This window comes from Arachis duranensis, chromosome 3 (assembly GCF_000817695.3).
Source record: "Arachis duranensis cultivar V14167 chromosome 3, aradu.V14167.gnm2.J7QH, whole genome shotgun sequence".
Classification (NCBI taxonomy): Eukaryota; Viridiplantae; Streptophyta; class Magnoliopsida; order Fabales; family Fabaceae; genus Arachis; species Arachis duranensis.
In genome coordinates, this window is record NC_029774.3 from 2813672 (window position 1) to 2826997 (window position 13326).

The 13326-nt window shown below is 36.2% G+C and overlaps 3 protein-coding genes across 5 annotated transcripts; 2 read left to right on the forward strand and 1 right to left on the reverse strand.

The window, feature by feature from the left end:
* Positions 1 to 536: 536 nt before the first annotated feature.
* LOC107476819 (uncharacterized) lies at positions 537 to 5997 on the forward strand. Of its 3 annotated transcripts, none has more exons than XM_052258971.1 (13): positions 537 to 772; positions 935 to 1024; positions 1194 to 1316; positions 1685 to 1852; positions 1962 to 2048; positions 2186 to 2298; positions 2829 to 2876; positions 2963 to 3022; positions 3258 to 4001; positions 4242 to 4403; positions 4502 to 4645; positions 4759 to 4947; positions 5026 to 5769. In XM_052258971.1, the coding sequence occupies exons 1-13, from the start codon at positions 752 to 754 to the stop codon at positions 5666 to 5668; spliced, it is 2592 nt and encodes an 863-aa protein (XP_052114931.1). In that variant the 5' UTR covers positions 537 to 751; the 3' UTR covers positions 5669 to 5769. The 3 variants fall into 3 exon arrangements, with proteins under 3 accessions (XP_052114931.1, XP_015952219.1, XP_052114930.1); XM_016096733.3 differs by having other exon boundaries at positions 538 to 772; positions 4750 to 4947; positions 5026 to 5997; XM_052258970.1 differs by having other exon boundaries at positions 538 to 772; positions 2966 to 3022; positions 4750 to 4947.
* A 2178-nt stretch (positions 5998 to 8175) lies between these two features.
* Positions 8176 to 10875, forward strand: LOC107476821 (protein PLASTID TRANSCRIPTIONALLY ACTIVE 16, chloroplastic). The gene is made up of 5 exons (XM_016096734.3): positions 8176 to 8753; positions 9087 to 9542; positions 9675 to 9743; positions 9902 to 9960; positions 10059 to 10875. The coding sequence occupies exons 1-5, from the start codon at positions 8301 to 8303 to the stop codon at positions 10588 to 10590; spliced, it is 1569 nt and encodes a 522-aa protein (XP_015952220.1). The 5' UTR covers positions 8176 to 8300; the 3' UTR covers positions 10591 to 10875.
* Positions 10876 to 12130: 1255 nt separating this feature from the next.
* On the reverse strand, positions 12131 to 12732 carry LOC107477079 (transcriptional regulator TAC1-like). The gene has a single exon (XM_016097043.3). The coding sequence runs from the start codon at positions 12707 to 12709 to the stop codon at positions 12131 to 12133; it is 579 nt and encodes a 192-aa protein (XP_015952529.1). The 5' UTR covers positions 12710 to 12732.
* Positions 12733 to 13326: the final 594 nt, after the last annotated feature.

Sequence of the window (13326 nt, forward strand, 5' to 3'; positions counted from 1 at the left end):
ATCCCCCCCCTCCCCCCCCGAAACGATACCGCATTAGGCAATATACCGGTCCGGTCCAAACCGGCCGCTGGGCTTTTATTTTTTTTAAGCCAAAGGATTATAAATTAATGTATTATAAATTAATGTTAATTGATATGTAGTAGATAAACAAATTTAATTAGAATAAATAACAATTTATTTATTTTATTTTAAACTTTTATTTTAATTTAGACTTTATAAATAAGAAGATGAATTATAATTAATATAGTATTATTAATTAAGTAATATAAATGATAATAAATTATCTAAATTATATTAATTATAATATTTAAATATATAATCAAATCAAATCAAATAAATTAAATCGGGAAACACTCTCCGAAGCATGCCACGTCAGCTTCATCATTAAGTGCAGACATCCGATTTTTATATAATAGAATAGATAAGTTCAAACAAGGTAACAGCAAAAAATATCGGTTGCCTGATTCACTCAAGGGTAAAATCGTAAAACTAATTACGCGAAGGGATAGTTTGTAAAAATGGCACATCGTGTTAAACTAAAATTAGGGCATTTTGCTTCTTCGAGTAGCTTCTGAACCCTCTAAGCTCAGCTTCGCACTCCGCAGAGGGGAACAAGGAGAAGAAGGAGCAGCTGCTTCGCCGCACGACCCCAGTCTTCGATTAATCTCCGTCGTTAAACTTTTATTCTCACGCTCAATCTCAACCACACACACTCTCTCTCTGCGTTCCGAATCGAGGTCGATTTCACAAGATGTCGGGCGGTTTCTTTCGGGTAAATTTTGCTCATATATTACCCTTGATTCGGGCTAAGTAATCTTAACAGTTCTCAGATCTCGTGTGCTTTGAATTTCATAATAACCTCTGTAATATTAACTAATTACGGATTGATGCGTGTTACTTAGTTAACTGTAATTGTTGAAATTTGTGTGTATAGGGCACATCTGCGGATCAGGACACTCGGTTTTCGAATAAACAATTGAAGCTGCTGAAGTCGCAAAAGTTTGCCCCCGAATTGGAGCACCTGGTTCGTTTTATTTTATTTTTTTTTTCAATTTTCTGTTTTTAGGGAAATGTTTGTGGGTTTGGGACGACAAGGATTAGTGTGTGTGTGTGTGTGTGTGTGTGAAATTGGTGAGATTAGTTGATTTTAGTTTGTTTTGAATTCAGTTTTGGAAAAACAATGGTTTGTATAGGTGGACATGACAAAGGTGAACATGGAGGTGATGAAGCCTTGGATCACCAGAAGGGTGACTGAGCTTCTCGGGTTTGAAGATGAAGTGCTTATTAACTTTATACACAGTCTGCTTGATGCGAAGGTAACTGATCTATTAAGTTTTAGTTGTTCTTTTTGTTCCGCTGAATCTTATTATTGTCATTGTTGTAGTGTTCCTCAGTTTTCCGCTTCACAAGTTTTATTGGCTATATGGTGTTCTTGGAGTCTAAAATTTTCTATTTGTCATTCGCTGAATCTTCACATCTTTGATAATTTTATTTTCATGTGCATTGGTTGAAATCGGGATTGCATTTCTGTATATAATGTCATTTTTCTTTTAGCATTTGATCGTGCAACCTTGTCCCCACTTAAGAATGAAATATCTTTAATGTGTACACACTAATGACACCACCTAGTACTCCCTCCCCTCCTCTCTTTTGGGTTGGTCACATTCTATTTCTTGTGACACAGGAAGTGAATGGGAAGGAAATCCAGATACAACTTACTGGGTTTATGGAAAAAAACACTGGAAAGTTCATGAAAGAGCTTTGGACGCTTCTTCTCAGTGCACAGAAAAATGCCAGTGGTGTTCCTCAGCAGTTCTTGGATGCCAAAGAAGAAGAACTCCGGAAGAAGAAGGTACTTTTGAGTCCTGATATACCATTACTGAACTTTCATGACGAATTCCTCTATCACTTTTGTTGGGGTGTTTCTGATGTAAGTTGCTTCCTGTGGGTTGTTACTTTAGGTTGAAAATGATAAAATAACTAGTGAAATTCAGAGGAAAAGAGAGAAAGAAGATAGAGAGTTCATGGAAGTGAGGCTGAAAAAACTGGTAATACTACCTTTTCCGTGCTGGAGTTACGTTTTATAAAGTTGAGACTTTTGTTTTAACTTTATTCATGTTTTCATGGCGTTCAGCTAGCTTCTGCAATTATTTGGGTTCATGTCCTTTACCTCAAACTACTGTAGGACGGTGGATTTGATGCGAAGGATAATGATACTGCTTTGGACTCAACCACAGGGCACTATGTTCAGGATGGAAAAGAAAGTGACAAGAGGAATGGTGTTAGAGGAAGGAGCAGGTTAAATGGGACAACTCCTTGCTTATTTTTCTTTTAAATATATTGCATCAAAATTCACAGTATAACCTAGGATTTTCAATTTTATAGAGGCTGTATTTGTGCATTCCTGAAGTTGCAACGTGACACGTTGTGAAAGTGGCTTGGCGTTGTTCTAGTTGACAACCTAGAATTCTATCCCTAGTATGCACCACAGTAAAATAGGCATAATTCAAGCCTGACTTACAGAAGTTCCCTAATCTATATACTATTGTACCAAAGCTTTGAATTTACCATGAAAACCTTCAATCTCCTGTAAATTAAAATCAATTATAAGACTGGAAGAAAAGTTTAAACAATTTCTATTTATGAATCATTCAAAATACATATTATTTCTTTATATTTGATGTGTTATTTGTGGTAGGAGTGTATTTTTTATCCGGTGAGACCATAAGCATTTATTTTGAACTTCCCTTTGGGTTTAAGCTTCATTATTTGAATATTACATTGATCTTTGGATGGAAAGATTAAATTATTTGCCTGCTTTGTTGCAGGGTTTCTAGGTCCCCGCGCTCACCTGCTGTTTCTGTTTCGCCTAATCGGTATCACATTTAGAAATAAACAGTGTTTTAATAGACTTCCCATGTTTATTTTGATGGTTGAAATATTTGCTGTTTGCTATCTTCAGCAGAGGCTCGCCTTCAAGGTCAATGAGTAAATCATTTTCAAATTCACGAAGCTATTCGGGGTATGCTTTTTGTATTGATAGCTTAGTTTGCCTTTTACTTTATTTATTATATATAGCTTATGTGCTTGTACACTATATATGGGTTTATTGCCATATATTAGTATAATTTGATGTGGTGTAATTATTTGTTTCATTTCTTATCCCTTATATGCTCTTCCCTTATTCAGTGTTATCATGCACATTTAACTTTCCTTTAATTTTGTTGTTTTGGGGTTAATGAGTTTGTGTTATTTAGTGGTAGACATAGATCGAGGAGTATATCCAGGTCTCCAGAAGCTAGAAGACGCTCCCCATCTTCTGATAGGATTCGCCGTTCTCCACGACGACGATCCATTTCTCCTCGGAGGTATTCACCTAGGCGATCCCCTTACCGGAGGCCTCCATATTCAAGGAGAAGATCTAGATCCCGCTCAACTTATAGATCTCCTTCTCCTCTACGACGTAGAATGCATTCCCCCTACCGTCGTAGTTCCCCCTCTTACCGTCGACGCAGATCACCTTCTCCTGTGAAAAGACGCAGATCGCCTTCTCCAATGCGTCGACGTAGATCTCCTTCACCAATCCGTCGACGTAGATCACCTTCTCCAGTGCGTCGACGCAGATCACCCTCTCCTGTAAGGCGGCAAAGGTCACCCTCTCCACTGCGACGTCGATCTCCCATCACGCGGTATAGATCTCCACCTGTGCGCCGAATGCCTCCAACCCATCTACGGTCTAGATCAGGATCTCCCATGCAATCCACTTCTCCCATACGTCGAAGGGACGGGAGTCAAAGTCCACAACGCAGATCTCCATCTCCTCTGCGGCGTAGATCACCTGGTTTTGTTAAGAGAAGATCACCAAGTCCTTCTCCGAGGAGGTCTCCTCCAAATGAATGGAGTTCTCAGTCCCCAGCACGGCATGTATCTACATCTCCAGTAAAGAGAACTTCGTCAAGACGTCAAAGAAGTCCTGTGCAGCCTTCTAGGGGGAGAGTCAGGTATTTAACGATTGTTACTCAGCAGATTGCTTTAATAATGTTGTATAACTTTTAAAATGAATCATTTCCAATAGAGTCATTTGCAAATTTTGAAGTAGGTCTAGAGTTTACTGCCAGAAATGTTATAGTGGCACTACACCAACCCCAGCTTTGATCTGCAAAAATTGTGCAGAATGTTATTCTTTTAATGGGTTTGTTCTTCCAAGGAAATTTATAAATTTGTGGGGATACCTGTTGCAGAACACCGGAAGAATTGTCACCTGTGGCGCATCAACACCCAAAAGATAAGGATCATAAAGCTTCACGCACTAAATCGCCGGACTCAGTTTCGTCAGGTGAGAAGTCTCCACCACGATCAGTGTCTCCACAACCAAGGAGGAGGAATAGCAGTGAAGACAGGAGGTAGTATTTTTTGAATTCTTATTTGTTGCTCTTACTTACAGATCATTTTCTCTAACTTGGTTTGTTTGCACATTTATTTGGTTACTGAAAATGTTTAGTCCACCGAAGAGCCCGGTGAGGCAAAGAAGAGACAAGTTGACCCATGAAAGAAGCTTGAGTCCTCCAAAGAGACCAAGAACCCAGAAACCTCGCCATGATAGCCCAGAGACAAGCGAAGATGCAGAAGGAACATACCATTCTAGGTTTGAATATTAATTGCATAACTTTATACTTGATTGCGCTTCATTTTGGAGTATGTTACTCTGATAAATTTGTTGAATTGTCTGATTTCTTTTCTCTCTGGTAGAGACAACAGAGATCCTAATTCAAAGTCATCCGGAAAGAGAACAAAATATTTATCCCCAGTTAGTAAGCGGAAAAACTCACCTGCAAAGTTTCATGACGAGGAAGATTTCTCTCCCGAAATGGCAGCTGGTCGCGTTTCTTCTGGGTCTCGTCACTATGATAACACTGATGGGAGTAGGAAAGGGCGAGAGATTAAAGGGTAATAGTTTGGTATACTGCAGTTATTCTAAATTTCTGTGCATGGCATACATTTTTGATAATGCAACCTCTTTTGCAGTGATATTTCTTCTGGAAAAGGTGATGAATCTTATGTGCGACCTAAATCGCCAAGGAATAAAGAAAGTTATTCCAGTGAGAAGCCTCATGAATCTTATGCTGTAGATACTAAGAAGTCTGATGACAAGGATCATTCTCTTTCAAACTATGCAAAAAATAGTGATAGGCGCCACAAATCAGAAGCAACTCGAGATTTAGTTGGAAAAGTTGATCGTGTCAATCATAGTGCTTCCTATGATTCTGTTTCTGAGGAAAGTGACAAACATAGAAGGGAAGGAAAGGAAAAGAGAAAACATAGAAAGTCAGAGAAAAAAGTTGTGTCATCAGATGAAGATTATAGTTCTGATTCTGAAATGGAGGACAGGAAAGATGCTAAGAGGAGGAAAAAGGAGGAGAAGAAGCTGCGGAAGGAGGAGAAACGTCGAAGACGGGAAGAGAAAAGACGCCGGAGGGAAGAACGGCGGGCAGAGAAGCTGAAAATGAAGGGTAAAACTGACTATAGTTCAGACGATGAGGAAGCTGAACGAATGGATCATCGTCGTAGTGATAATGACGAGATGTTGTCTGAACAAAAGAAGCTTGAGATTGAGTTGCGGAATAAGGCTCTTGAATCTCTCAAAGCAAAGAAGGGCATGAATAACTGAATACATCACTTGAGTTTTGATTTTATTACTTCAAAAAACTTCTTGAGAAATATCTTGTTATTTTTTAGCAGCTTAAAGATTAAGGAACTTGGATTTAGAAATGCGTATGCTTTTTTTCCTCTCTTTTTTTGTTGGTAAATGTTTGATGTAGTCTATCTTTAATGCTGGCAGCTGAAATGGATAAATGACGATTTCTGAGCAAATCTGTTGAGTGCAACTCTGTGCAGACATTGCCCTGTATTTACTGGTAATGTTTGTCTCCCCTTAGTTGGGAATCTCACGTTTTTTGGGTGGTGTGCATTTGGGTGCCTTGTCTCCTATTTTTTTAAGATGCTGTTTTGTTCTGTAGTAGTTCCTCATTTATTTTCTTCACAACAGTTCCCTAGGGATCTGATGTGGTTCTTTTTCTTGACTATTTCATATTTAGACTAGATTAATCCTGAAGGTCTTATATGAATGTTATTGATGAGGTCGATACTAAATTAGCTTTCTGGTCAATTGGTAGATGAAATTTATGTCAGCTCTAGATGACCTGGTGACCAGACAATATGCAGACCTATATTTTGAACTTAAATACAGGTGAAGTTCTCATTCTTTTGCAGACTTTACAGGTTCTAGATGATATTAACAAGTAATCCGTTGTATCTAACATAGCCCAGGCTGTAGTAAATATTATTTTTCAAAGCCCTGTATCTATTGTTGGGAGCTATTCTAGACTCTTTTCTGGAATTCTGCATGATGTCATTCAACGGATCCATCTGATGATTGAGACTTGATACAGCTCCATGACTTTATATGTATACTGTAATACATGTACTTAATTATATATATATGTCTGTGTGTGTGCGCTGATTAAGTACATGTATGCTTAATTATGTATATATGTCTGTTTGTGTTAAGGCTGTGTCCAAGTGAAGGTTTCTTCATTTCTTTTTTTGCAATGCCAATGCGGCAAGTGTTTGTTTGAAATTGTGCTGTTGGTTAAGTTGGTCTCGGGGCGACTTGTTGCATTCCTAGTGCTTTGAATAACTTGGATGTTATTTGGTGGCTGCATTTGGATTCCCTACGAGTGTTAAGGCTTTTAGTAAAATTATGCCTTTTTCCTTATTTGTATGTGTTCATGATCTGTGATAAAGAGTTAGAAGGAGAGTAAGAGGGACCAAGGGTGTGACGCGATATGATTTTTGCTTGCACACTTTCAGTTGTGCTAACGTTTAGCATGGCGTATTGGAACAAGGGATGACGGAATTCCTTCTCCCCGTTTGTGTATATACCATTATCTAGTTTAACAGTTAAGAAATTCAGAATTGTGTTCGGAGAGTAAATGAATGTTTTTATTATATGTCATTCATTTTATTCCATTCAAAAAATGAGTCAGTTTGATGTTAGTTTTTATTTTGTTCATTTTTAAAATTTAAATTAAAAAAGTGGTTTTATAATAATATCAATATAAAGCACAATTAATGAATCAGAACACTTTTATTTTTGGAGTATATCATTTTATTAGTACTTGTAAAGATCGAACAATTTGGTTTCTTAAGCTAGATAAACCAGGTTAAAATTTAACTTTTTTGGTTGGCTTTTTTATTGTCTTTTTTTTTCCGTTAAATCCAGGATAGGCTGTTTATGCATCTTTTGAATGTGACTTCTCTTTGAATCATGTGTTAATGCGAGATATTTTTATATCAAGTTTCTTTTCTTATCTATGACACTTCGTATGTTATTTGGAACTAAACATAACCTTAAATGCTATATAATTAGTGGTAGAATTATGCCATTTAGAATATTCTTTGTTTGTTGACGTTCAGTTTTATTTTAACTTTATGAATGAAAACTACATTAATTTTTTTTGTTTAACGCATTAATCTTTTCTTATATATAATACGTTCAGTTTTAACTTTAGAATATTCTTTTATTTATTTCATTATTTTGCGTGCATAGGAAGTGTTAATTCAAGTAAGCGCCAGTTTTATCTTGTGGAAATCTAATGCCTAAGTTTCTCTTATATATTCTAAATGTTGAGCTAATATTATGAATTTTGGTTCTTATAAATACTTTGGAATATTAATTTAATGCTAAATATTGGAAATTTTGTTTTCTATTATTACGGATGTTTCCAAATTTTCTTCCGATATCTAGAAATATCCTTTATCAACACTTTATCTAAGCTCCAAAAACAAAACCAACTATATAGGAGAAGAAAATTAGTTACATTTAAAAGGATTAAAATATTTTTTCTTTGAATGGAAAAAAAAATCTTTTATAAACAAATTAATGAATTATATATGGCCTATGGCCTAGGCTCATTTAAGAACTCAGCACAAGCTATGGAAGAAATGTAGTAAGCAGAGTGCAGTCACGTCGTTTTTATTGATCTTTGGAAATTGGAATGCTTGGTGTTGGACTGTTGGAGATATGTGGAACTGGATAAAATGTGACAACGTGGCTGCACCCCATTCGCTCCTCTTCCATCCAGATAATGATTCTCATAACAACCAAACAAAATTAATCCCTGAAATCCTAAAGCATACACACTATGTTCTCTTCTCCTCATGAGAAACTGCTACACTTATTCAAAATCCAATTTGAAAAAGAAGAAGGGTGAGGAGTAGTAGAGTAGGGTCCTTAATCCATGGCTCCAACTCTTACTTCCAATTCATCTCTCTTACCTCACTCATCAACAAGGTTCACCCTCCCCAGGAACCAAAGGCTCAGAGTCTTAGCTAAGAGTAACAACAATGGTCCATTCCCATCACTCAGGCTTGGTAAACCCAAGGATAATGATGATAATGATGGTGAAGAAGCTTCATCTAACTCCAATCCCTTCCGTTTCAACTTCGGCAAGTTACCTGATGTGACGTCATTGATCCCTGTTGTAAACAACCCTTCCTCTTCCTCTTCACCTGGTTTGTCATTTGGCAACCCAAGAAGGAAGGACCCTTCCACTGTGTTTGTTGCCGGTGCTACCGGCCAGGCCGGTATTCGCATTTCTCAGACACTTCTCAGAGAAGGTTTCAGCGTCAGAGCTGGTGTTCCCGAACTTGGTGCTGCTCAAGAACTTGCTCGTCTTGCTGCTCAATACAAGGTCAGCTTCTTATTCGTTCCACACTTGACAATATAAACTAAGAATACACATCATCTAGTTCATCAGCTATATCTTTTCCTCTTTCTTTTTATTTTATTTTATTAGGATTTAGATATTTAAGCATGATTGGATTTGGAGTTTGTTGCAATAAGATGAAGTTAAGTGTTCTATATTATTCCACCAAGCCACGTGTACACAAAAATTGAAAATGAGTTACATGGCTGACATGTATAAATACATGATATATAGCATTTTGGATATTGTTTGGGGTATTGGATGGAATTGATTAATTTTAGTTCATGTGATCCCACACTCCATTGCTGATTACTGCAGATCATATCAAAAGAAGAGGCAAAGCGTCTCAATGCTGTGCAATCAAGCTTTGATGATGCAGACTCCATAGCCAAAGCAATAGGCAATGCCAGCAAAGTTGTTGTCACCATTGGGCCAACAGAGAATGGTCCAACGGCAGAGGTCTCCACAGCTGACGCCTTGCAAGTAGTTCAGGCTGCTCAGCTCGCCGGCGTAGGCCACGTGGCTGTTATCTACGATGATAACAACGCCACCACCACCTCAACCTACAATGTCCTTGATGGCATCACCTCATTCTTCAACAATATATTCTCCAAGAATCAACCATTGAGCATACAAGAGTTTTTGCAGAAAGTTATTGAGACTGATGTCAAGTATACCTTCATCAAGACCAGTTTAACCGATGATTTCTCACCGGAGAGCTCTTATAATGTCGTCGTGTTAGGCGAAGGGAGCGCCAGTGCAAGCGACTATAAAGTAATGTAATGTATGCGATAGTATCTAAATGGAATTTTGTCTTCTCAATCCTCCTTTTACATTCTTAATTTTACATATTTGTAGGCAATTGTTTATAAGAAAGTGATGGTTTATCTTTAATGTTTATTATAGGTTGCAAAGTCCAAGATAGCATCCTTAGTTGCTGATGTCTTCTCCAACACAGAGGTGGCAGAAAACAAGGTATCATCGGTTTTACATTACAACTGTTATGGTTGATTTCTCTGTTCGAGACAACTAGCATGCTTGTGCAGCCTTAAAGTATTTGAAAAGCTAAAAAAATTGAACGTTCTGTTTGTTAATTTACTTTCTTCATCGTTTTGTTTTCAAATCTTTAACAGGTTGTGCAAGTGTATACAAGTCCAGAAGCCCCCTTGAAGCGTGTAGATGAATTGTTTAGGTAAATTAGTAACAAGCATCTAGTTGTCCTGTTCTCTTATCTGTATACAACAAGATCAATATGTGTTGTTCTATCTGATTTTCTGAATTTCTTTCCAGCACTATTCCTGAGGATGGAAGAAGGAAAGCCTATGCTGAAGTGCTCGAGAAAGCGAAAGCAGAAGAGGAGGCAAGATTGGCTGCTGAAAAGGCCCAAGAAGCTGCAGAAGCAACAAAGAAGCTGGAAGAAGAGGTGAAAAAGCTTTCGCAGCAAGAAGCCCGTGCTGCGAGTCTAGCTCAAGAAGCTCAAGATAAGGCAGTGGCTGCCGGGGCTTCAGTGGAAGGCCTCTTCAGCAAGGCCAAAGATTTCGGAGCAGGGCTTTCCTGGCAAAAGTTTAGCTCACAGATCTCGGCCTCAATTCAAAACGCCGGTGAGGACGAGGAACCAAATATTAAACTGGCCACTGTTCGGGGACAGGCCAAGGCTCGGAGCCTTACGCCTAACAAGGCAGTTGTTAAGCAAACAAGTACTCGAAACATCACCACTAAACCGAAGGAGGAAAAGCCAAAGCAAGCAGAGAAACCCACAGAGGTGAGGAAGGTATTTGGTGGCCTATTCAAGCAAGAAACTATCTATGTCGACGATGATTAGAGGAAAAGTTGAACATGCTTTTGTGCAGCTCTAAAATCTGTTGTATGAGTATGCGATGTTAATGCAGATTATTTGGTTGGGGATGTGTATGGTTTTGTAAAGTTCTATATTTTCATGCAAGATAATTTTGTGGTTGTAATTGGTTAATTAAGGACCCTGTAACAATATTATTAGCAGGGGGCAAAATGTAAGATCAGATTTAGCTTCTCAAATTTCTCACTTTGTTTTACATAAACTGCCATGAACTAATAATATTTGAGAGACATGTTTTCAGTTTGGTGAAAATAGCATTATGCTTCAGATACCATTTTTCCATGTAAAAAAAAAAATGTGCATGAATTATTCCCTTTGATTTTCTTATTAAGGGCGATAACTATGTATGCTTCATTCCTTGCTTGAATTAATATCTATTCTGCATTTTTATGTGTATATACTTTTTGGCCTAATTGACCTTATTCGAATATAGATATTGAACATGGATAATCTGATTCGAATCAAAATGGTTGACACTTTGCTTTCTCAATAAATTTGGCTCAAACCATGAAATTAAATGAAAAGGAAAACAATATAATAAGGTACGTTATCATTAAGATACATAAATTAAATATAAGATACATAAATTAAATAAAAGCCAACACTCTATTCAAAAAGATAATAAAATGAGTGCCTACACTTAAATAAAGTGTTGATTTCTCTATCATTAAGGAAATACACTAACTTGTTAATCCTTCCATCTTTCTTCTTATCAATTGCCCAGGATGAGCGTTATAGATTACAACGAAGAGATAACACATAGGAGTATAAGAATAAAGAGGAAAATTTAGAACTGGGTATATGTTGTTGATAAAAGTTGGCAACGTTAATTATAGAAGTACCTAAAGAGACCTATACAATGTTCTTGTCTTAAAATTGAATTAAAACTAATATTTAATTTAATGTACTTGCAGTGAAAGCCAAAGTAATAATTTCACATAACACATTATCATTTTGTGAACTATAATGGATATAAAATATCTCATGCAGATTAATTATCATCAGTATATAGTATACCGTAACATATATATATATATATATATACATACATCGTATTACTTCCCAATATTACATACATCATATGCATGCATTTTAATTTCTAAAGTCTAACTGTGTATATAATTTTGAACAGGCAAAACAAAACATATAATAACTCTGAGAAAATTAAGTATATCTTCTGTCGTAATTACAATAAATATTAATAGGATTTGATATATATACATATATAAAGAATCAGAATTATTATATTGAAGTAGCAGATTTCGTTTGATCATCATCTTACAACATTAAACTCATATATCCTTTAGAGTTTACAACAAACAATAACAATGATAATTGAGCTAAAATGACTATTGTGAGGGTAAGAAAATAAAAAAGAAAATGAATTATTCTTTGAACCAAGAAAAGTGAAAAAAGGGTTCTTGGAAAACAAACAAACAAATCAATATAATCACCATGTGTGTATATATGTATTATTATTGTTATATATAGAACAATATTATTAAATTCAAAAGAATTTTCTAGTACCCGTTATTGTAGCTGATGATGAATTAGATCCTTGTGGAGGCTCAAGCCCTAATCTTAGTTCAAGGTCTAATTCTGAAGATGATGAGGGACCTTGTTGACCAGAAATTTGATCCTCTTGCTGTTGAAGATGATGATGAGGTGATGATGATGATTCTGAAAAGAGTGGTAACTGCCTCATCATCACAACATTATTATTATTATTGGTTTCATCGTCCATAACTGGTTGATGAGGCACATTCAAAAGCTCTTTATTATTATCATTGTTACTACCAAGATTCCCCTCCAATAAAAATTGTTGATGATGAGTAATTTGATTTGAAGAAGAAGAAAATTGTTGCTGCTCTTTGATCTTTGCTTTGTCCTTCCTATGAAGGTTCATGTGACCTCCAAGTGCTTGTGCATTAGAGAAGCCTCTCTTGCAGAAGTTGCATTCATATGACCTTGTTGGATTCACATTATGCACTGCTTGCACTTCATTCCCATAATCACTGCTACTACTCACAACAACCTTTTCTGCTGTTCTTCTATGATCTTGATCATCATCTGATTGCTTCTCCATTTCATCAATTACTTTCAACTTTATTTCAAACTATATATATATGTATAGAGATAGTACTAGTCAACTATATATATAAATATAAATACAAGGGATGCTTTTAATTAAGCTACTTCACCTTCTATATATACATGATAATTAATTTTGTTAATTATAGTTAAAAATGAGACAAAGTTCACCATTAAAAATGAATTTTTAAGGAACGATTGCTATACAGCTTGAGTTGTATGAAAGGACAAAATAGACAAACTTGGTCACTGAATTCGGAACAGCTTGTCTTGTTGCAATTTGGCGTGTAGCTTTTTACCTACGTTGGCTTCTACATTGTTTCTTAAAACACATAACGTTACAATCAAACAGCTATGTTTTCTTTTAATAATATATTAAGTTTAATTTCCGGTAATTAGTTTCATACAAGCAGATGTTCCTCTGAGGGATTGCTTAGTAATTAAGTTGTTATGGTACGTCCACTTGTTTAATTTGGATTCATTTAATAAATTCATTAAATAACTTGCTCAAGTTCTATTTACAAAACCAACTTACTACTAATAAAATATTAGGGCCAAGCGGGGATCGCTTAATATATCCGATGAATCAATCTTTTATTATTATTATTATTA